Source organism: Xyrauchen texanus, chromosome 41, assembly GCF_025860055.1.
Source record: "Xyrauchen texanus isolate HMW12.3.18 chromosome 41, RBS_HiC_50CHRs, whole genome shotgun sequence".
Lineage (NCBI taxonomy): Eukaryota > Metazoa > Chordata > Actinopteri > Cypriniformes > Catostomidae > Xyrauchen > Xyrauchen texanus.
The window spans coordinates 22,730,102-22,755,534 of NC_068316.1; the positions used below are offsets into that span (position 1 = coordinate 22,730,102).

The 25,433-nt window shown below is 39.4% G+C and overlaps 1 protein-coding gene across 3 annotated transcripts in view; it reads left to right on the forward strand.

The window, feature by feature from the left end:
• LOC127634047 (collagen alpha-1(XV) chain-like) overlaps positions 1-25,433 on the forward strand; it is a 116,043-nt gene that overhangs the window by 12,735 nt on the left and 77,875 nt on the right. For all 3 annotated transcript variants that reach the window (XM_052113445.1, XM_052113447.1, XM_052113446.1), the window contains exon 3: positions 24,396-24,943. In XM_052113445.1, coding sequence (XP_051969405.1) covers positions 24,396-24,943 — 548 coding nt within the window. The remainder of the gene's footprint in view (positions 1-24,395; positions 24,944-25,433) is intronic.

The window sequence follows — 25,433 nt, forward strand, 5'->3', positions numbered from 1 at the left end:
GGGCGGGAGATCCTGCTGCTGACTGAACGGGAGAGTCCAAGAATAGATTGTGTTGGAGGGTTCTGCAACATCCTATCATGCCCCGTGAAAGGGCAGGATCGGCCCGAGCGTAGGTGTGAATCCTAACCACTCGAAACTGACCTGGCTCCCACTTCAGACACAATGGAGGGGCCCTCACAGAGTTCTAATGGGGGAGTCCTCCTTGCACTTTGAACGTGGAGAAGGAAGAGTGGTGAAGTTGGGGAGGGAATGGGTTTGGGGCAGAGCTCTCCAGCGAAGGCAGCCTCAGGTGGGAATCCGCTCCAGTAGCCCATGGATAGAGGGAGAGAGGGATGGAAATTAAGTGATGAATGGGGAGGAACTTTGGTTGGTGTCAGATTTGTTTCAAGGGCCAAATCTCTGGATCTCTGAAAGTAAAATGAGAAGAGTCAGCAATATGGTTTTTGAGCCTGAAAGTGTTCTGCTTAAATTATGGTTTGCACAGCGTTAAATGGGAGGGCATACGATCCCTGTGTGAATTTTTATGCTGAATTTTACTGTGCTCGCAGCTTCATGCAAAGGTGGTTCATTTGGTTCTGTATGAGTGACATAATATGGGTTATGGAGCCATGGAGGCTGAGACGCATGGTCTGAAAGACATGCTGCACTTGTGGCATGTGAACGGTTGCTTCACTTGGATGGCGCATTTGCGCTGTTTGTCGTGTAGTGGGAGGTTTAGTTGCATGCCTCGAAAGATGCTGCAGTTGGAGCACCCGGACAGCACATTTGTGCTACTTAGGGATCTGTTGAGTCAATTTAAAATGTGCTAATGTAGTAAACGAAGCATTTGCGGATGCCTGAATGTAATAGTTTGTTAGATTAAATGTTGGGAACATGTATGAGACAATGTCAGGGAACATTTAAAGTAGGTTTGTCATGAAATAGAAAGCACCTGAAACAGAGTGCCCAGATGAATACCGTTGTCTGATGTTTATTAACTTAAGCGTATGGTTTGGAGCTTTGTAGATTGTTTTCCAACGTAATGCAAGTCATTTCATAACACTATATTATTGGCATGGGGTAAATCGTCTCAGAGCTGGATTTAATAGATACAATAAGAGCACCATTAGCAGTAGTGTGATGAATAAAATGACACTTTTATGAAATATTGAAGTATAAAGTATAAAGGTGCCAAGATGAATTGTTCAGCGATGAGTTTGCTGAATGATTGTGAATGAGTTGGGACACGGTGCATGATCCGCCTCTTGCGGAGCCAAATTCGGCTTGTGTCTGTTCGGACAGAGATTTTGTGTCACTGCAGTGTGCTGTTGAATGGTCAGAGCGAGTGCTGTGAGTCAACGAGCTCACGTTTAAATGTCTGCGTTGGTTTGAAAAGAAGCTGTAATTAGAGTAACTGTAGAATGGAGGAGTTTGCTGTTGCATGATTGCTTTTGCTTGTATTCCGAATGGAATAAATAGCGATCCAAAGTGCACCTTGAAGGGAGAACTATCATGATATTCATGTTAGAAGTTGACAAACAGAATTGCTGAATGGATCATGCGAGGTAATGAGGCTGACAGGAATCACCTGTGTAGGAGAACCAGATTGAACTGCTGGGAGCGTTGAAAGATGATTGAATTAAATAGTTAATCTTTTCTTTCCCTCACATTCAAATTAAGCTGTAATAGAACTCAAGTAGTATGAGCTGGGTCAGTGCCTGTTCACGGAGGCAGTCTAATGCAATGGACGGGTGTGGAGAGCTGTTTGACATGTATACAGAGCCGAAGCAGCCAAATTGCAGAAGCACCTTCATGCTATAAACAAAGAAAGACAGAGTAAAAATATAACACTTAAAATGGTAGTGGTCAATACTGCAAAAACAAATGACCTGCTGTGGCAGTTTCTGTTGAATAACGAGATTGTTTGGATGGAAGAGCTGTTCTGGTGAAGGCAAATGCTTTGCAGCAAAGTTGCCTCCGCTGATCCGAGTCATTTGCATGGGTCTGGTTCTGGGCAATGGGTAGGGCCGAATGCCAGAAACTCAATGCTACGTAGAGGTTAACAGCTGTTTATATACTCTGGCTGTGTTTGGACGGATTAAATTATCTTGCTCCTCTCGAACCTTGTTAATAAAACAACATTTGGAATTAAGCAATGTTGCATTCACAATGCGTGTAAATGCGAACTGCTCCGTGGAAATCAAGCAAACTATACTTAGAACACCTCTTGAAATGTTCTGAGATTATTTGCAGAGTTCTCTTGGATGACACCTTTTTTGCAGTTGCAAACTATTTTCAGATGACTGAAACAGCAGAAACAGTGAGCACTCTGCATGCGCGTGTTACATGACGCTGTGCTTATGGGCGGCAGAGTGCCTCTGAATACACAACGAATCAACAGCTTTATTCTTTCGTCTGTTCTTCAAAATTAAATCCAATGTCTTTGTGTCTGACAGCATTTCTTGTCATTTGTCACTCCAAGATTTGTATAAGTCGCCCACCACTGCGCATTAATTATCCCCATTTGGTGGGTTGATGGGTGCTAATTTTACTCTGAACAAAAGGAAAAAAAGAATTTACTAATTTCAATATCAGAGGTTACATCACAAATACAAACAATTAGTTGAAGGGAGTCAAGCAAAACTATTTACAAGAAAAAGAGAGAACCGCTCGCTCTTTGGCTGGAGCTTTAGCCACAATAAACCATCTGAAACCAAACATAAATGCCAAGGAACTGAAACCTGCTTAAAATGATTAATAGTTCAATGGGATGGAAATAATGCAAAACTTATTACATCTAATATTTATCATTGGACCTGTCCATGTTGTCATTATTTCTGTGAGAGGAACTTCACTGTGGGAATGTGTGGCCATGGAACTTGTGTCACCCTCAGACATGTGTGGCATTCGCTGATACGGGACTCTGCAATCGCTGAATGTCCCGCGTAATTAAAATAAATTCCACCGATCTACAACATAGCTACATGCAACACCACAAATGTAAATGTTTATCTGTTTTGCTGTTGCTAATAAAATAATCTTACCCAAGTTACATTTTAAATGACTGTGAATGTTTTCAAATATTACTTATTTATTTTTTCCGCAAATCATCCCATGGGCCGGAGATGACTCCTTGGCTGCTGGATCCAGCCCGCTGGCCGTATGTTTGACACCCCTAATCTATGTGATTTTTTTGAGCTTCAAAGTTCTGGCCACCATTCACTTGCATTGTATGGACCTGCAGAACTGAGATATTCTTCTAAAAATCTTCTTGTTTTGTGTTCAGCAGAAGAAATAAAGTCATACACATCTGGGATATCAAGAGAGTGAATAAATTATGAGAGAATTTTCATTTTTGGGTGAACTATCCCTTTAAGTATGTTTTTGACAAATGCTGAAATATTGTCCACTAAATTTTATAGAAGAATTCTGTCAGTGGTCAAAACTGTTAGATTTGTAGCATCTGGAAAGTTCCTTTTCAATCTACTGGTTGGGGAATGAAAAGCTTGAAGGCAAACCCAGATGATACAGGATGCTGTAAAGGGCTTTTACCCTATGAAGATTTCACCAGTTTGATTATTTTGAGTAATTTTCAGTGACAGCTCATCCAGAGTTTGAAGGCTTTTTCAGAGTTTATTTTCCAGTAGATGATACAAAGTTCCATTACTTTTATGGGGTAGGCTGAAATCTTTGTTAACAAGAGACTTCACGATCTTGTTCTTGATAGTGTAATAGTAAAATAAAACAGATGTTTCAGTCTCTTCAGAAATCCTAAACTTCAATTTCCAATTTTAAGCAACATTATGTACAACATTATAAAGAGTATGAACATAAGAAACAAGAAAAATCTGTAAAAATCAGTGTAACACTGTTAAGATGGGCAAGGAGGAGGCGAGAACCGGCTTGTCAACATAAATCATAATTTAATGCAAACTGAACTCAAAATACACAAATATTAAACAAACACACACATGACGGACATGCCCGTAATTCTCTCTCTCTCGAACCATCGTCACCGGCCGCCTTTATCCCTCACGCGCCTCATCAGGCCGATTGGGGACCGGGCGCGCGATATTCCGACCCAGCCCCGCCCCCCTCCGCTCCACAATCCTCCCGTCGTTATCTCAGGCCAGGGTGCCACCGGCATGACGTACATCCCCCCCTATCCCTGGGGCGGGGTGTATCTTGCGTCCCGTGTGGTCATCCCCACCTTCCTCACCCTGGGAGGAGACAGGAGGGGAAGACAACAACAACATAGAAAACAAAATAGGTGAGGGAAAAGGCCAACACGGTGCGAAAGAGAGAGAGAGGAGAGAGAGAAAAAGCTCACTCACCGGTTCTCTGATGTACCGGTTCTCTGATCGCATGGTCCTCGAACATTCCTCCACACTCAGGCGGACGACAGCTGCTCCAACCCCAGGTGAACCGGAGTCAAACCTCCGACCCCCAGCAGGCAGAACGCCCCTCCGTTTTTCTGGAAGCAAATGGGGACACTCCTCCGCCCCTGGCAGCGGCTCTATCGCTCCGGGTTGTTGGGGAGTTTCTTCCCTCCTCCCCTCGCAGACGGCGGTCTCCCTCGACCCCTCCACGTCTTTGGGGACGGCAGGGCACTCCTCCGCCCCAGGCAGCGGCTCCCTCGCTCCAGGTGATTGGGGTATCCAGTCCCCACTTGCCCCGCGGACAGCGGCCGTTCCCCGCATCCGGGCGGTCGGGCTACTCCGTCACCTGGCAGATGGCAGCGGCGCTCCCCTGGGTGGACGGCAGTGTCGAGGACTCTGCAACGGGCATCCCTCCTCCTTCCCGGGCTTTCGACACCAATGTAACACGGTTAAGATGGGCAAGGAGGAGACGAGAACCGGCTTATCAACATAAATCATAATTTAATGCAAACTGAACTCAAAATACACAAATATTAAACACACACACACACACACACACACACACACACACACACACACACACACACACACACGACGGACATGCCCGTAATTCTCTCTCCCTCGAACCATCGTCACCGGCCGCCTTTATCCCTCGCGCGCCTCATCAGACCGGGCGCGCGATATTCCGACCCGGCCCGGAAAGAAATTAATAGCAATTTTTGAAACATAGGTATAACATCATGAGCACTCACATTAAAATGAAGACTCCAGTCATATCAGTAACCTTATAAAAGTATACTTTTATTCTACATGGTGAGGATCCACACATGGGGGCTGCCATGTTAGAATCACAAGGCCAGCCGAATACTACTCGCTTAATCTCAGTATCAATCAATAAACGTTGGACACTTTCACTCTTATATTAAATTAATCATTGCTGACTGTGTATAGTGAATTTCTACAATGGCATCTGTAACTAAAAAATATTGATTTTGAATGATGCAGCATCCACGCTGCTAGGTGTCACTGTAGGCCCAAGATGACACAAAGAATAAAGTTACTGAATGCACCTTTACAGCTGATGTGTGTAAAAAGAAATATGTTAAAACACTTTCTCTCATCTCACCTTTAAATGCAGAAATAATTATAATTAAGCTATTACTAGGTTGATTTACCCAAAAAATGGTAACACTGCTTTGTGGCATTTCAAGATTCCTCTGATTTGAGAGACCTGACACAGCAACATCGACTCAACCAATGGCATGAGTTTGGGGCGGGACTATCCATTAGTTTGACCAATGGCAGATAAAGGATGTATTCAGAAAGCAGTTTGAAAACAATGTTTATTTTTGAAATACCGTTTGGTGGGGCAGACATTACACTCTTCAGGTTTAAATGTAAAATTCACGAAAAGGTAATAAAAAGTGCTCTATATCTCCTTTGTCTATTTTTCTAAAATGTTTGTGCTATAATGCCTCATAACTCATAACCAAAGGCTGCCACAAACCTGTCATAATTCTCTACAGCTCAATTGTATTTCATCAGTTTCTGATTCATATGGATGGAATTTTGGATTTATACGTGGATGCACATGTAGAGTTAAAACACAAAGTTTAAGTTCAGATCAAACTGCAGCAAGAGCAGTTTTCCCATTAAAAGCTCAGTATGTTGATTTATGAGGCTAGCAGCTAGGCTAGCTCTTCTAGTTAGTGAGGAAAGCTGAAGTCTAGATACTGTACTTCTAAAGAACAAATACTTCTGCACATGGAAGGTTTTACAGCAGGCATTAATGAATGGAATCTCACTGGATAGTTCAGGATAGGATCACAATATTTGGGTGCAATGTTGCTAACGTCATATGATTTTCAACCTTTTATTTTTAGCTACTATTATTAAATATTACTTTGAGAGCTTCTACAGTACATGTATTTGCACAAAACACATGTAATTTGGTTGAGCACATCCCTCTTAGATCTTTTAAAATTTCCCATCATCCTGTGAATATGTAAAGTGATATAATTTCCCTTATAAAAATCGAGAGTTCGTGGCAAATAAGCTTTGCGGCAAACCTGCAGCAAATAATCCATTGTTTGCCAAAGGTTTGCTGAAGGTTCGCCACTACCAGTGAAGAGCCGCAAACTTCTGACAAACATTTGAGTGGCAGGCATAAAATAATAATGAGTGGCAAACATGTGGCAAGTTTGCGCCTAGTTTACCAGAGATTTTTTTTGTAAGGGTTGTTTTTTTTTTTTCATGCTTTGGAACATTTAGAAGTAATGTGTAAAACCATTAAACTGCCTTGAACTGTCTAAAGAAGTTTGCTACTTTTATTCCTAAACATCTGGTTTTGCAGCCATGGTCACCTCCAGTGCAAGAATGGAGGACCACATGTTGGATCATATAGTAAATGAGCCTCATAGGATGATGTAGGCTTCACAAAAGCTGTTTGTGATTCCATAGAACAGAGCTAAGCAAATGGGAGACATCAAAATGTCTTGGGTAACCCTCCAAGCACACTCAAACACTAAAGATATTTAATCAAATGCAGCATTCCAAGTTATTGCTCCTTAGGGTTCCTTAAATGTTTGAGTATATTTGCACTAATGTGCATGAGTGTATGTATGAGTTTAAAACCCCTAGAACAAGCAGATGTTTTGGTGATTACAATATGGATGGCTAATGTATGACTAAAGTTCTCCCTCAATGGTTTGTAATCTTATGTCTGATTTGTTGCAGATCTGAAACTTCAGAATTTATCATGTAATTAGAAAAAACACCTCTGAGTATTTTACTGAGAATGAATCTTGGAGAATGCCAGAAATCGCTTTGCTTGGAATTGTTTGCCCAACTGTATAAAATCTCTTTGTATGAAATCATGATGGAGCAGTGTCTTCATCCCATAATGGTTTTGTAATAGTAGCTGCATTTCTGCAGTTGCAGCGGACCCCGACTGCAAGAGGATTATACTGTAGAATAAAAAATGGAAAGAAATGTAAAAATCAGCTTCAAATCTTGAAATAGATTTTTTTTTCCCAACTTATGGTTGACATTATAATGACTCAAGTCATTTCCATTTTCATGGAGCATTTTTAGGATGACAGTGATGAATTTGCTTATGAATGCATTACATTATATTTTTTTTCTCTCTGTCTTTAAACTCTAAATATTTTTACAAACATGTTATGTTTCTTAAGAAGCAAGAACTTTCCTGAAAACTGTCACACCTACACACTAAAGTTACGTAAGATTTCAGTCAGCACCATTGCTGTTCCCATTTTCCTTCCATTATTGTTTTTCTTTTCAGTTTCTTTTACTCCTTTTCCAATTTCTTTGGAAAGCTTCACAGTTTAGCTTAAAGATTTCAATACTCAAATGTTGCATTTTGTAAGCAGGCTGCCAAAGGTGCAAGCAATTTAAGTCAGGCTTCTAGTCAAGGGCATAGCAGCCACAGGGGTGTGGGGGACACGTCCCCTGCACTCTTTAAAACGTGATTTTTATCCCCCGCACCTTTCCAAGTTAAACCCGTCCAAATGGTGGATTTGTATACAGTATTTGTTGCGTTTTGTTACTTTGGGCTGATTGAGTGACCATCCAGCCAATCACAGGTGAGCTTCATGAGCCGAAACAACCCTTACGTAATACGTTGTCAGTCAGACAGTTTAATCAACGTGGCTCCATTCATTTCTACAAAGTTGCTTTCACCAATGCTCATTTATCCATGTTTTTTATCGACTTTGAATCAATAATCTAGACATGAGGAACACACAAACTAGAGTTATTTATCAGCATAACGTTCTTGATTGGCAGCATTACATGAAATGCACTGCAGCGAGTTTTGCTAAATTTTCCAATTATTTTGCAATACTTGAATCTTTAAAATACTACAAATATTAAAAGAAATAATACATATACTGTATATTAACATAATGCATATATCATACTTGTATATATTAATACTGCACTGAAAGTGTTGGATCTGTGCAAGTAGCCCCCCCCCCCCCAACTATAAAATGACTGCTACACCCCTGCTAGTCCTGTTACACTTTGTTTCAAGTATGCGACCTTACGGATGCTTAAACACAGCTGTTGGCCTTTGAGGTAAAGTGATGTTTACTACCAAGCAATGTACTGCATGTATACAGCCCTGGTCCATACAAGCTTTATGTTGCCTGCCAAGATTTTTAATTGATCTGTTAATATGTGCATTAATACAGTTTTAGAGCACTCAGTGACCTTACATAGCATAAACATAGAGATCTTTTTGTCAAAGTAAATGACAATTCATTAACAAATTCTAGTTTCTTTTGGCTTTTTAAATGCCTCTGTCCACAATCCAGACTTTATTACTGACCTACACAGAGGGATTAGGGTTTTAAAAATCTTAAACAGATTTATTTACCTATATTAACATCTATCACTAACTATGCAGACTTATGTAGTTCTTCTTAATATTTCTGGACATCTTTGTAAAGTGTAAAAATAATAATGTATTACTATAATGTATAATTATGTATTACTTGGCAAAGGTTTCCTTGAATAGACAAAGTCTCAGTTTAAAAATATTGCTTAATTTTTATTTTGCCTTATTCCATTTAATTTTTTTTTTTTTTAAAGACAATTTAAAACCATTTTTGCAGTTTAAGTCACATTTAAGTTCCACAATGTGAGGTATTTTATAGTGAAACAGAATATTCGGTGGGAAATAATGAAGGAAGGAGCTTGTTTATCCAGCTTAATTTGATCGGATCACTATTGCACAGCTATGAAATCATTAGCTATTATCATTTAATGTAGGACAGGGCTTGTTTTTATCCAGTAGGGTTTAATTGGATTGCATTTGGGCTCTGATTTACTAAAGGTTTGTGTGTATAAAAACATGTGCAAATTTGATAACACATGCAAAAAATATCTGGACTGAACTACTAACTTTCAGATGTGCAAAATATCACATCTTGGCAATTTTTGCATGTTTTTTCCATAAATGAATATGCAGTTTAGAGGCGTGCCTCCAAAATGCCCAAAATAAAGGGTGGTGTCGAAGCAAATCTACTGAATTGCACCCGCAAAGGGATTTATAATGCCAGAAAGTTATTTCAGAAACAGTAACTTCGAGAGCAAATTAATACAACCGCAAGGAAGGTACTAATCTGATTTGCGCTGTGCACTATGCTGTCATTGTAGCAAGAAACAGACGGAGAATGCATAGTATACCCAATGCTGCTGAATCCTTGACACGCATTAATGTGATATTCAACTATATCCCATGAAAATTGTTTTTATTCAATTAATTATTTTAGAACTCAGGATCATAAATTATATCATAACTGATGATCATACAACTCATATAACTCTAGAAAAAAACTGTTGTCCAAATGCGCATTTATTACTTTAAAGCATGCACTGATGAGTTGTGAAATACAAGACCAGGCCCATTTTCTGTATTAAGTGAATAACTAGTGTCAAAAGTGATTGTATGTCTTTAAAATCAGTAGTTTGTTGTTGGCTGTGCACTTATTTTTTTTTTCTTGGATAGTCGACTGTTTTTGAAATTGTCTTCAAACAGAATCACACATTTCTGTGTTCAACCTTAACATTACAAACCTTCACCCTGCTAGTTCTTTGAATGCTGTAAAAATTGCCTCAATAAAGGTTCTCTTGGTCAAGACCTCCAAAGCTCATCTAAAAAAAAAAGAAAACATTCTCCTCCCAGACAAGAGAGCTAGTGTTCTTCCTCCATACCAACAAGAAACTGTATGTGTTTGCATCACTGCTCAGTTCAGTGCCTTAACAGTGGCTTAACAAGAGAACAGACAATTCCAGGATTATATATGACTGAACTTTACTTTAATTACCTATGTGATACCTGGTATACCTCTACCTTAAATGATGCTGAAATGGAAACTTACAGTACATGCATATATTTTCAGTTATTAGTCCCTGACAGAATGAGCACACTTCCCCAGTGCTTGACAGAGGTTTCCAATAAAGGAGATTCCACACAGATTTGAGAGAACGTTATAAAGCCAGAGGATTATGTCAGGTCCAGGAGTTGTTTAAAAGCTCACGTTACTGGTCTAATCCAAGAGGATTCATTTAGACAGTCTGAGCCTGCCCTGTTAAATGCTGGATGCATGCAGTCTTAGAGTTGAGGATGGAAAGGCTGCTTCTGTTCCTTGAAAATTTGGAATCTGTACAAGTATGTGCTGGTCATCTGCTCCTAGCATATCTTTCAGAGTGTGTCTGTGTGTTTGGCAGATAGATTGATTAAGGGGAATAGAAGAAGAAATGAAACAGAGGAAGTGATAGAGAGAGTAAAAAGAACTCTATACACTCAGATATATAATCATATATATATATATTAATGTACTGAATGAATAGCATATTCATATATATATATGTTTCTCCAAGGTAATACCATGATACATGTCTAAAATGTGATGGTTACTGTTCTGTGTGTTAATGTTAGGAGTGGAAAGTACATTAGCTGTGTGCATCTGTGAACACATACGGCACAAAGAGGGTGCTGCATATACACTCCCTTCCTCCACACACACACACACACACACACACGCATGCTCGCGCACACACACACACACACACACACACACACACACACACACACACACACACACACACACACATGTTGGTCTACCTATCATTATGAGGACTTTCCATAGACATAATGACTTTTATACTGTACAAACTATAGATTCTATCCTCTAAACCTAACACAACCCCTAAACCTAACCCTCACAGAAAACCTTCTGCATTTTTACATTTTCAATAAAACATTGTTTAGTATGATTTTTAAGCGATTTGAATTATGGGGACACTAGAAATGTCCTCATAAATCACATTTATAGCATAATACCCTTGTAATTACTAATTTGTAACTTACAAAATTGTCCTCGTAAATCACAAAAACACGCACACACACATACACACATAGGGCTGTCTAGAATTTTTTTCTGGTTAATGAAAAGTACATTGTCAAGTATATTTTCTCTTGGTTACAGTCAGTTCCAAAATATGCTTTTTACCATGCTTGCCAATGATGATAAACTGATAAAATGTACAGGCCATATATATACTGTATTTCTTATTTATCTCTAAGTTATTATAATTTTTTTTTAAAAATACGTTTGTTTTGTCCCTATGACAAAATAATTATAAAACTGTTTTTCCTTGAGTATTTGTAACAACCACAACCACCATATGGAGTTTGCAGACTGATCTCATTATTATTTGTTGGTATTCGTACATTACATTTTCACATTTTGTCATTGAAACATATAATATGACAGAAATGACAGCATCTAAAATTGATAGTATGTAAAACATAAAAGTTTTTACATATATACAGTTTTAGAAAAAACATTTTTACAAATCCTTTATGTTATAAATGCATTATATTTATATTGTATACTTAAATCTTTACTAATTTATAGATATTTTAGATTCCCTAACCCCAAATCTAACCACTTTTCAACAATAAAAAAAATCCTTAACTGACTGATATATGTAGAGTGACAATAGTTTTAGTTGCAATAAACAATTATATAGATATGTTTTAGTCCCTAACCCAACCCCTACCCCTAAACCTAACAATTTCTTCACAACAATTTCTTCACATTATAAAAAAACTAAACAGGCTGATACATGTAATCACAATAATTTATTCCAAAACAAATGGCAAAATGCAGTACCAAGGTAGTTATATGATGATGTGCTGTATTTGAAGTTCTCTCCGATGTTATACAATAGCTTTGTGTGACATAGAGAGTGCAATTTAAGTTGTTATGAATACCTACCAAAACTCATAAGATCACATTGATACTAAACCTGCATCTGTCACAAAAACATGAATAATGTTCCTCCTATTTTCATGTTGGTGGCGTAATGGGAGGAATATTCCACATGTGTTTCCACATGGAGTTCTGGAGGGATAAACTTATAATGGTAAATAAATCCACTGAGGGACAATTGGCCTGGACATATGCAAGTTGAGACAAATGTTTGTAGACATTTGATATGTCTTTGTGTGTATTTTAATCAATCACTTCACTTACAACGGTAAGCGTCAGACTATCATTCTGTATAACAATATATTATTACCATTCTATAATATTGCCATGTAATTTTGCAGTTCTTATAGTTACCAGGAAACTGGTGAGAATTCCATTTTTTTAAAGGACTTTAACAAGCAGGACACTTGATAATTTGTCCTGGAGAAAAAGAAAAAGAAGAAAGTCATATACACCTAGGATGGTTTGAGGGTGAGTAAATTATGGGATAATTTTTATTTTTGGGTGAACTAACCCTTTAAAGACCTATTGACAGAATATACTGTTCCTTTTAATGGTAGAAATGTGTCAACCTGTTAAGTTTATTCCGCAACATAATTATTTACAAGGCTATCAGTCAGCAGGACATATTTACATTATTTACATGTTAGAGCATCAGAAAAACATGTGAAAATATAGAACGGGACTCGTCGTAATGTTGGAAACCAGAATAATTTAGTCCAATTTATCAAATACTACCTTTGAGTCTCTTGCTCTCATGTATCATCTTGTTTCTAAGTTTTGCCCTCTTACTCTCTCTGATCTCAGCTCAACACACTATTTCCTTGTATGCGTATTGGCCCTCAGTCAGTAAAATGTTGATGTAAAGCTCCATAAGTCGTCCCCACCGTTTAGAAAGGATGAAGGTGTATGAGTGAATACTGTACACCTCTGTTAGACCAGGGGGCACTGATCTGTCTCTTTGACACCAAATGGGCCATAGTACATGTAGACATTTAATCTACAGTGACCTGTGCGTTGATGGACAAGGAATAAAAAAATGTATTTGTGGAAAACATGTTGGTCTAGTAGTAGAGTTGGCAGTTATTGATTAAGGGAAACTGGGTTCAAATACAGAATAAGAATATAGCCTTTATATAAACCAAGCAAAATTGCATCCAAACTTTACAGCATGTACTTCTGATTGTTTACATTGTTAAACTGCATTTTAAACTGTTTCCTTTTATGCTCATTTGAGCTTTAAAGTAAATGAAAGGAAGAAGGTAGGAGGTTAATGTGAATGTTTGTGGAAAAATATAGCTTTCCAAAGATGATTCCTCTCAAATTTGAGGTAACATGCATTACAATTGTGAGTGTTCATGGAGAACCGTGCTACTTCCTTTCACTGTTTCACAGTCTTGTGTCTATACAAACAGAGTTCTAATGACTGGCTGTTATTGGTCAAACAATCCATGTGATTTCTAAGTGAGACACCAGAAAGCTGATTATTGAGAGAAATGTGCTTAAGGCTGAAAAGCTGTGTTCCCTTTTACATGCACTGTGTTCACAAATTTGTCTTTACTCCCGTATACATGTGACTCAGTCAGTAATCTTTTTTCTTCACATCAATGTAATTTCTCTGTGATGCTTGAGTAAATAATACAAATGGGATCCAAGGATGACTTCACTATTTTCTTCTCTGTTGCTTCGCTTTATTTCCAGACATTCCAGAGTAGCTGCTGTGTTTGTTTCCTTAAATTACTTTCACGACCTGCAGCAGAATTGCACTGCAATAGTGGGGCTTCCATCTTATGTCAAGCTCCAGGGTTCCCCCAGTGTACTTGAGCAACAAAGATCTTCTTCAAAGACCTGTTTAACCCTAACCCTAAAACACATCACTTATGCATTTACATAGCCACATATGCCACGTTCTCTGGGAGAAGCTCAGGTTTCTGCAAAAACCCTGGAATAAACTGTTTTCTTAAGTGGATGTAAACGTGGTCATTGACTGTGCACTCTGCTGGCTGATACTATCCTCCATTAAAGGGCATTTATTAGTCATGATGGTACAATTTGCATCAAAAAGTAATTCAGAAAGTGGTTTTACATCTACTGAAGAAAAGGTATGTACTGTAATTATTCCATAGGACAATATACTGTATGTCGAAGCATTCTGTGTTTGTGTTTTTACTGTCTTTTCATCCACTGTTAATGACTGTTGAACCTTATTCTATGTATAAACTTGCATGGCCTTTCAAAGAAAACTATTTGTTTGTGTTTACTTTGTTTTCATTCAGACAGAAACAAATTATTGCAAAACCACTTCTTTTATTCTAGTGCCAATGTCAAGATTGGGTCTGTTTGAGTGACATCTACATTTGCATATGGTTTAATTTTACTGTTACTTTTTGTTTTCTATTTATTATTACATCAATATGCCATTAATGTTATATTCCTGATTTATGAACCAGAGTTCATGTGGACCATGTGTGATTGATTATTTTGCTTTGCTCTCCAAGTAATGTTACTTGGTGAAGGTTTACTTGAAAATCAGGTTTAACTGGGGTTTTATTGAGCACCTAGCTGGAAAGGTTCACCTCAGCAAAGTATAAAACCACAGAAATGCCAGTGTGTATGCTTGTTAGTGTCTTGGTAGCAGAAATTAAAGCTGTGTGTGTTTGTTTTCAGACATTGTAATGAAGCTTCCATGGTCAGAGGAATGCAGTCGCAGGCAAGGTTTAATTAAACAAAAGGGTGTAAGGGTACAAACAATGTAGCAAGAGATAGCCTTGCTTGTAAGAACAAAAGAAAGACAACACTGGCAACACAAGCGGATTAATATACACATTAAAGCATCCCAGTGCTAATGGTGTGAGCTATCAGCACTTTTGTTACACATTTTGTCCAATCAGCTTCAAGGACTGGAACTAATAGTTGTATAACATGGACTATCTGCACACAGGATGTCACATAGGCAACAAACAGTGACTTTTTGCAAGCAAGTATTATCTTTGAATCTAATCCAATACTTCACTTTCACTTGGTCCTTTGTGAAGGCAAACCCTGAAATCAAAGACAGGTTGTAGGGAATCTGCCTTTTGTGGATGGACAGAGTAGTTGAAGAAAGGAAATGTTGATAAATGCCACATTTTCAATATTTACTGGCCAGCTGGGTGTTTAAGGGGAGTGGCTGTAAAACATAATTGGTCAGCCATCTCAGACTATGATATGGCCGATTTGACCTATCTTGATCTCACTGCGTCCTCAAGCTAAGGTCAAGATTGCTTTATAATTATAGATATACTCAATTAAAATTACTCTGCTTAACTGACTGCTAGTAACACCTGGTATCACTGAGAAACAAAACAAGACAAGTTATTGCTTTTAGATTTTTTTTAATTAATTGTTCAAATAATTTGTAGTCTTTTCCTTTCTGTCTAACAATTGTACAGTGATTCAGCGATACAGAGAAAGGACATATGTATACATCAATACAGTATGGATTTGTTTCACCACTATTTGTTATATCTATATTTGATATTCATCAAGCTAAACTCCAGAGTAGTTGCTCTCCAAACCCTCCTGTGTTGATGTGAAGTATGAGCCCACAATTGAAGTATGGGATTCCTATATTACGCCTCCTCTGAGGCCCCTCACACAAAGATCATGAAAAGGTTCTGTAGATTCAAGGGCACTGCTTGATTAAATGATTCAATTGCTCCACCCTATATTGGCCAATTGGCCAAGTTGAATAAATCATTTTTGTGTACTTACAACCTCTCTTTCAGCAGGCTGTGCTAATTTTCTCAGCACTCTCTTTAATCAAAACATTGCATCCAGCAAAAATCACTACTGCTCACTGTGAAAGCCATGACTTCAATTGGGTGAAGTAGTGCTAAGTCAGCAATACCTCATGGACTTATAGGTGAACTCCATCTTAAACAGTGACAACTATAACTAATTTGTAGGTTGATTTCTCCAAAATGTATAAACATTCTGGCTCTGTGGGGTTCAAAATACTGGTCTGTTTTTTTGAGCACCAGACCAGCCCAACATAGCAACATTGTCTCAACCAATAGTGTGATTTTGCTTGGGTCATGATTCATAACCCAAGAGATTTATTTTAGCCACTTGGTGGCTCATTATCTATATTTCATCACTGAGTTCACTACAGCTGTAACAAATGGTACAGTGGTCACTTCCTGAACATCTGTGGTTTTCATCTCATTTCCTCATCATTTGTGATGGTCTCTTTGATAATCCACAACCACGCAATCATAATCTCTGGGATGCATGTATCATATATAATCAGACCTCACACAGAAATATATTTAATGTTGATGTAAAATAGATTATACAATCAATGGTTACAAACTTGGCAAATTGTTTGGGATACCTAATTGCACACTGAGGTTTCAACATCATAAAGGGGTCTAATGTTTTTATAGCCATAATGTTTTGCATATGAAGGTCAATGAGACTGTTGTTAAAATAACCTATAGCCAAGTTAAATCTAGTTTGGGTTGTGATGCTGGGTTGCACTGTAGAAAGGAGGAAAGATCCACTTCTTTCATAGATTAAATTGTGATTTTATGATTGAATGGATGCATGTAATTCAACTTTTTTATTTATTTGATGCTAATTGGTCTATGCTTGGCTTAGAACAGTTGCATTAATCACTAAGTTCAGTCATGCAATTCTGAAAGGCACAAGCTTATAGGTTCATCAAACTTGTTATCTGTTAGCCAATGAGATTGCTCACATGTGATTTGAAAAGCCAATCGGCTCACATGATGTATGCTGATAGGTCATTTGACATGGAATCGGGAAGCCAATCAATTTGAGTACTCTCTCTTTGCCCAAAAATTATCTCAGTTACCAAGTAAGCCGGCTTCACTGTAGTGTGTTGCAAAAGTTTTATCCAAAAGCTTCATGCAGCATGTCTTGTGTTTTTCTAATTATGGACATGCTTAAGTCTGTGTAGGTTCAACTGCCTAGCAGATCTAGTTCGCCAAGACCAATATCCTATCAATAGTCATACCAACATTAACATGCAAAATCTTGATTAGTGATACCAACTCACTGACTGTAACTGCCATGATGTTTCGAATGGTATCTGCTCTAACAGCAGGACAATGTCACAGCACACCATCTATGAAAGTTCATGGGAAGTCATTTATTTGGGCACCGCTTTTCCATTGTGCGTTTTAATGGATTTGTACTGTGCCCACATTTATTTATTTATTTTTTCCCTGAACCTGTATTGTTGTGCACTGGATACATAATCTGACAAGCTCGGTAAAACTTCACCTTTGACATTGAATCCGCCTCAATCCCCTTTTGGCCTTTTTTGTCCCAAGGGTAATTGGTGGGCCAAAGGCCATTGGTCGTTGAAAGCCCAGGGAAGGTACAATGAAGCCCAGGAAGTGACCGTGGAAACGCAACTGGCTCTGGCATGCACTAGCACGCCCTCATTTGCTATTGATGCATATATAGAGTTTGATAAGATTTTATAAGGTGATTTTATAGGTGATGTAACACTGTAGTTATTATTGCTAACTGTTCACATAACATATCACTTCATGGAAAATCAGAGTTGTTAATAATGTTTTTTAATTCTATCTTTAATAATCCTAATAATAAAAATGAAATATTTTAAAAGCTGAACTGTACTACTTTACTTCTGTTAGCTTGGAAGCTGAAAAGACCATCTAAGTTGGAATATTGAAGATGTTATCTGACATAAAAAAGATCTCTCCTCTCACCTCTAAACTTGACACTCCCTTGTGTTTTTCACTACAGCATCAAGTCGTGTGCAGAGTTTAAAATCTTGACCTTGATGAGAATCTGATTTGTAGTTTGTAGGGATGGATTTATTAAGGGGGTGTTGGTTTTACCCTGCAGCTGTTTAACTTACTAGTCAAGCAAGACCAACAAGATTGTTTGGTCAGCATCACAGACTAAAATTCTGCATTTTTGTAGTTGATAAATGTTTAGGACTCTGATAATTTAAATATCCATTGTACGATTCTTAATTGACCATAGCTGTCGAAGCCACAACTGGACTTGGCATTAGTGAGGTTGAACATCCTCTCGGTTACTGCGTGAGGTCGTATTGCATGTTTTCTGTTTTCTTGCTTGCTTTAATCATGTTTATTCACCCCAGATGGGGTGAAGTCTGTTGTATAAACACTTACATTTTGTGTTCATTACATAAAACACACAATGTTAATAAGGAAACTGGCAATGGCGTTATGACAGGGAATAGGGGATTCCCTCAACAATGCATTACAAAATATACTTTTATCATTTGAAATTTGGGAACCCTTTGAGATTAGCTAAATTGTATGTATAACTGTAAGATCACAGCTCATTTAAATTGCTTGAGCAGGGTTATTTGGTATTAGTAATTTTAGCAATAATCACTAGTTGTACCATTTAGTCATACTTAAACGGTTCAAGCTGCAGTGTGTAATATTATATTTTGTTGGCTTGACAAAACTATTTTTCTATAGACATTACGTTTTTTTTTTTCAAAAGTCCTTAAACCAAGACCACCATACTGTAACTACTCCTAGAGTTTACAAGCTACATCCACCAAACTTGGTACAGACTTTCTGTTCTGACTCGAGTTCCTATGACTTTTCTAACTGATAAGAATAATGGTTTTCGCACAGCGGGCAATCATTAACTAAATGTTAAAACGGGCCAAGATGCCCTGCTCGTTTTGGTCAGAACTACTCATAAAATTCCCTTTATCAGACATTTTTCTTGGTCACAGTTGAAAATCACTACCGAAAAGATTTTAGCAGCAAATATTTGACGTGGATAAATTAACTATAGCAGCAACAATACTGGATTTCTACCAATTTCACCACAAAGTATTCTTCACAAACATCCTGGTCACATATACTGATCCATACCAATTAGGGTCACAATTTATTTACTTACTTGGGACCGCTCCTGATGCATCCCTGGCAAAACAATCCCTATTGTATTTTATTTTATTTTATAACTAATATCTGAATCCCTAACTGCCTGATTCACTAAGCTCGGGTACCCCTATCTGAGTTGGAAGAGACTGAGCAGGTTTACGGTGCCACTGGACCTCTCGTCCAGGGACGCACTCTGCCGGGGTGGTGCTTCACCCGTGCCCACCTGGGCCCCCTCACAGAGCACGTTTCACTTGCGCTGTTTGCTGTTGCCCCTTAAACAGCTCTCTCAGGGACTTCTTATACTCTCAATAGTATAATTAAATTACTCTTCACACGCCTCGTCGGAGTGAAGCTCTCCCGCTCCCCTTCAAAATCTCTTCCAGTCAGACAGCCCTAACAATTAATAAAAAGCTTCCTACCTTGTTTGCTGATTTGCCAGAGATGTCACCATGGAGTGATTGCCCGCTAAATCCTCCACCAAACTGTTAGGGGTATAACAGTTATGACCCGGATCAGATAAGGAGAAAGAAAAATCAGGAGTCAAGAAGTTCAATCAAAGAATCCAAAATTTACTGAAGAATAGTTTGCAGTGAAATTGGTAGAGCCAGAGGCAAAGTCTCACGAGGAGATCGAAAGCCAAATCATACATTACACAAAATCTTACATCAATTATACCATTTGCAAGGAGTACATTCTATTATTTCACTCCTGATTGGCTAACAGAGCATAAAGTCACAACATATAGATAGCTATAGAACATCGACATTAATCAGCGCAATTGTCGTCCTGGCCCGAGATTTACATCTGAAGTGACCTCGCAGATGGTCTCGGGCGTCTTCGAGTCTGCCTGCTGTGTCCCCCTGGGTTCAAAACCTGGGTAGAAGGTCAATACGCACACACGAAACACTGACGAACGACAGTGTTTCTCTGCGCACTAAGGGAACCAGAGCACACATTTATCAGGTCATTTTAACCAAAACAGTGAGATAAGAAATATTCACCCCTCAGGCAAAGGAGAGGAAAGAAATAATAAGAGAAAATTTACACTTCTACTTATTCAAGTGCTATCACATAGGATTTTAAATCATATAATTAGTCCTGGACAGGTAAAAATCAACCACAGAATACATCTGGAACATATGTTTAACATTCTCCCTGGTGTCTCATCTCAAGCTTATTCCCAAGACGACCTTCAAGTCAGCCTCCGTGCAGAACAGAGAGAGAGGCTTCAAGGAATGTGCATGAAATCAAAAATTAACTCTTAACACACATATGATTCAGCGTATATTTCAGTTATGCATAAGAAAAATAAAATTGATTATGTGATCATGCATATAGTTAATTCATCATTTTATTAAAGAAGTTAAGCAACAGAATATAGATAGATATTGATATAAAAGGATATATATATATGTATTGATATATCTGAAGAGACAAGGGATTTTGACCCTCACCCTTCAGATGAGACAAAAGACCTAAGTGCGGAGGCAAGTAACAGTTTATTTATTAAACACAGCAAGAGTTGGTGAAGCATCAGGGGTACCTGGCACTAGCTGCAGCATGGAGTGTGTTTGTAGGCTTGTGCGTAGTGGAAGTGTAGAGTGCATATCCACATGGAATCCTCTGGAGAGCGGTGTGTACATAGGTCTGTGTGTGCCGTGGTAGTGTGAGAATCAGATCCAGTGCAGAGAGGTAACCGCTGAGGGAAACTCACGAGAAGCGTTGAGGAAAGTGAAGCAACAAGTTGGAAGGTAACCACAATCCAGGCACAAATAGCGAAGACTGGCAACCAATACAGAGAACATAATACAGGACTGACTAGGGCATAGAGAGAGAGAGAGAGAGAGAGAGAGAGAGAGAGAGAGAGAGTGGTAAGTAACAACACTCAAAAACAATCAAGCAATGAACACAAAACAGAGCGAGGTAAATATAGGCAGGAAACTAATAGCGATCAGGTGCCGCTCGCTCGCTGAAAGCTGGAGTGATCAAGCTGGAAACAATCAGGGTTCCCACGGCAACGTGTCAACACAAGACAGTGGCACCTGAATCATCAGAGGAAAAATGTAAACACAATCTTTGACAAACCAGTGGCCTCACAGAGACTGTGACATCACCCCCCAAAAAGTTTCCATGATGAAGATGGAACCTGACCAATGAGGGCACAGTCCAAGTGACCCAGCATCACTCCTAAGAACCCTCCCAGTTTTCCAGGTACTGAACCCCTCTGACCCTGCGTCTGACACTAAGTAACCGTTTAATGGAATAGGCTAGGGCGCCCTCCACAAGGCAAGGTGGAGGGATGAAAATTAGACCGGATGACAGGCTTTACATAGGAAGCATGGAAAACAGGGTGAACACAACTGAGGAAGGGGCGCAATATGAGATGGACTGCCACCAGGCTAATGACCTTAGTGATGGGAAAAGGCCCAATGAATTTGGGCCCCAGCTTCCAAGAGGGGAGTCAGAGAGGAATGTCTATAGCAGGCAACTAGACCTTATGCCCGTAGACATAAGCTGGATGTTTAGAGCAGTGGGGGTCTGCCGACTTCTAGACATGTGCACCAGGGAACAGAGGGGGCTGGTAACCTAGGCAACTCTGGGGATGTAACCCAGAGGACAGAATTACAGTAGTCCCCAGCTGCCGGCAGAATCTTTCCGTAGACGTGTTTAGTGACTGCAATCGCTGTCTTCCTCGCTGAAAGAAATTTGGGGAGTTGGATGAAATTAGCCACCTTTGAGAAATGGTCCACCATGGTCATGATGACCATGTTGCCATGGGATGGGGGAAGACCGGTGACAAAATCCATGGCAATGTGGGACCAGGGTCTCGAAGGGACTGATAGCGGTTGAAGGAGCCCAGCCAGAAGCTGACAGGAAGTCTTGTTAGATGTGAATAACAGACCCGTTGGGCACTCGGCAGGCGAGGTGGTGTTACACAGTGCGGAACAGACTTTATCCTCCATGTCTGGTGGAAGAGCTCTGTGACTGAAAAGCACCGACACAACCTCTGATGCATCCACATCCACCACAAACTGACATGAAGGGTCTGGAGTATTAAGAATGGGATCAACAGTTAACTTCTCTTTCAATTTAGAAAACATGGCTTCTGCCCACAAAGGACCAACAAAACTTGGTATGGGTGAAGTTGAGATCTGTCTGGGTGCAGTGAGGTGGCTGAAGTTTCTAATGAAGCAACATAAAAATTTTCAAAACCCAGTAACCTTTGCAAGAACTTGCAAGAATCTGGGGTTGGCCAATCGGAAACTGCTCTGACCTTAATCGGATCCATGCACACTCCCTCGGACGAGACGATGAACCCCAGGAATGGAACCGATTGCTCATGAAAAGCACACTTCTCTACCTTAACGAACAGTCTGTTCTCTAGCAGTCGCTGAAGCACCTGCCTGACATGCTGGACATTGTCCTTGATATTCTGGGAGAAGATCAGAATATCGTCTAGGTAAACAAAAACAAATCTGAAATGCATGACCGAATATTCAGAGTGCCCCCCAATGGGTGTTCAAGGCTGTCTTCCACTCATCCCCTTTCCTGATCCAAATTAGGTGATAAGATCATACTTCGTAAAGACGGACGCTCCCTGCAAGACTTCGAAAGCTGAAGACATCAATGGCAAAGGATATTGAATTTTCACTGTGATGTCATTCAGCCCCCGATAATCTATACAGGGTCTATGCAAGCCTTATTCTCCACGAAGAACACCCTGCCCCTGCAGCGGAAGAGCAGATGAGACCGGCTGCCAGAGAATCAGTAATGTATTTATTCATGGCATCCCTCTTGGGAGCAGAGAGCAAATATAACCGACCTCATGGAGAAGTGCCAGGGAGCAGATCAATTGTGCAATCAGACTAGTGATGAGGATGAAGAGTTGCAGCGTGGGACTGACTGAACACATGTGGAACATTGGAAAAAGCAGAGTTAAGACACTGGCAAAGACAATAAGGACTCTAGGCAAGAATAGACTTGGTTGACCAGTCAAAGTGCAGATTGTGCATTACCAACCATGGGTGCCCTAGTAACCCCCTTTGCAGAGGGGAAGCGGACCAGCAGGAAGAACAGCTGTTCAGATTGGTTACCTTGATGACGGTGAGCGACTTAGTAGAATTGGTGACGATGGCCGGAATCATCAGAAGAAACATGTCTACACAAACTGGAATAAACCAGCGGACTCACCAAGACTGTGACACAAGTCAATTATTTTTTTTAATTATTTTAAAAAATAAAAATAATTCTAATGTAAACAACTGTCTTACCGTCTCTCTCTCTCTCTCTCTCTCCTTTCTTTCTTTCTTTCTTTCTTGCCTTAATGATCTATCTGTAACCTTAAAAAATAATAATTTTTAAAGTAGTTTAAACTTTCAGACAAGACTTTTTTCAAGCCAATTTCAAATTATGTCTTGAGAGATTTTACCTATACATTGAAATGTCAAACTTCAGCTTTGAGAAAGACTAAAGTATTGCTTTCTAGTTGGTCATTGGCAGTGTGTCTTTCCTCAAGGCTGGTTAGAGTTTAGGTATATGTGGTACGTACTGCAAGCCCAAATTTACTGCCACACTCTCAGCAGCACTGGATCTATTAGCCCAAACTAACATCTTCCAGATGATTTTGGCTCACGCTAGTCCTCACCTACAGAGCAATCAATTGTTTGTGCAGGTCTCTTTAACATTAATCAAGAACATGTGTGTGGTGCCAGGTCTTTAGCAAAGACCATGAGTTATGATTCAACCTTTAAGAGGATTGTTTTGGTTGCTGACGCTCATTGTCTGTAGATCTGGGCTCAGTTTGTTATGCTCGGCTTATAGTTGGTTAAATGATGCTGAACTATGATTAGTGCAGGGCCTGATAGTTCTGGGCAAATGGTGCTGTTTTGGTTTCTCAGCTGCAAAGGAAAAAGTTTTTTTTTTAAACAGAAGCTGATTGAAGTGGAAGGGAATGAAGATGTAGAGACCCGCCAGGATGCCTGGGGGAAGTTTAAAACTGAGGATATAATGTGTGTGGTAATAAAACTGCAGGGATATTGGCCAGCTCTTGGCATATAAACAGGAACATTTATTTTGCAATTAATTATTAGTATGACTATTGAAAGAAAGAATATGCATTTACACAGTAGTTTGTTTTAATAATGTATTTTATATTAGTACAGCATGCAATTTAATCATACCCTGCTAAAATAACCAGCATAGGCCAGCATGAGTTCACATTTTGGCTGCTTTAGGGCTGGTCTAGCTGGGTTTATAAATGTATGATAGATCTGGATTTACAACTTTATTTATGCTATTTTTTCTCTCTTTCTGTCTAGAGAGGGGCTCTGGTGGCCAACTGGACCTCACAGAGCTCATCGGTGTACCCTTGCCACCCTCCGTCTCATTCATCACTGGCTTTGAGGGCTTCCCTGCGTACAGCTTCGGCCCAGATGCTAACGTGGGCCGCCTTACACGCTCCTTCATCCCTGACCCTTTCTTCCATGACTTTGCCATTATTGTAACAGCCAAACCCACCACTCGCCGTGGAGGAGTCCTTTTCGCCATCACTGATGCCTTGCAAAAGATTGTTCACTTAGGAGTAGCATTAGCACCAGTGGAAGATGGATCACAACAGGTGATCCTTTACTACAATGAACTCGGTGCGACACACACCAAGGAGGCAGCTTCGTTTAAGATGGGGGATCTTACAGGAAGATGGGCGAGATTTACTCTGGCTGTACAGGGAGAGGAAGTGAAGCTGTATATGGACTGTGAGGAACACCACAGAGTAGCATTCCACAGGGGCCAGGACAGACTCACCTTCCAGCCCAGCTCAGGGATCTTCGTAGGGAATGCCGGAGGCACCAGACTAGAACGGTTTGTGGTAAGTTTGAACTGGAAGTTTTAGATGTGTATAAATTATTGCCAATTTTATATTCTTAAAGGGTACATGACATAAATTAAGGGATATAATATTTAGAAAAGCTGTGTTCTAAATGCTTGTGTGCCACCTTGCCATCAACTATCTACATAGGTAGTGACCTCCTAAAGCAGCTAAAACCTTCTAAGGCAACTAAGATGGACCCTCCCAGTGACAGATTTAAAACACATTTGATAAAGAGTGACTGTAAATGCTTACATGTGTCACACAAAAGTTGTTTCCAATAAAGACAAATGTTAGCATGTTGCTACGCTAACAACACAATAACCTACTCCATTAAGTACAAAAGTACACCGTACAAACAACTATTGAGTGAAATAAAAAATTTAATGAGATGCAACTGTTTTGTATCACTCTTTTTCAAATATAAGTTTAATAAGTATATGAAATATAAGTATGTTTATAATCAATAACTGAGTTGGTTGCCATATGG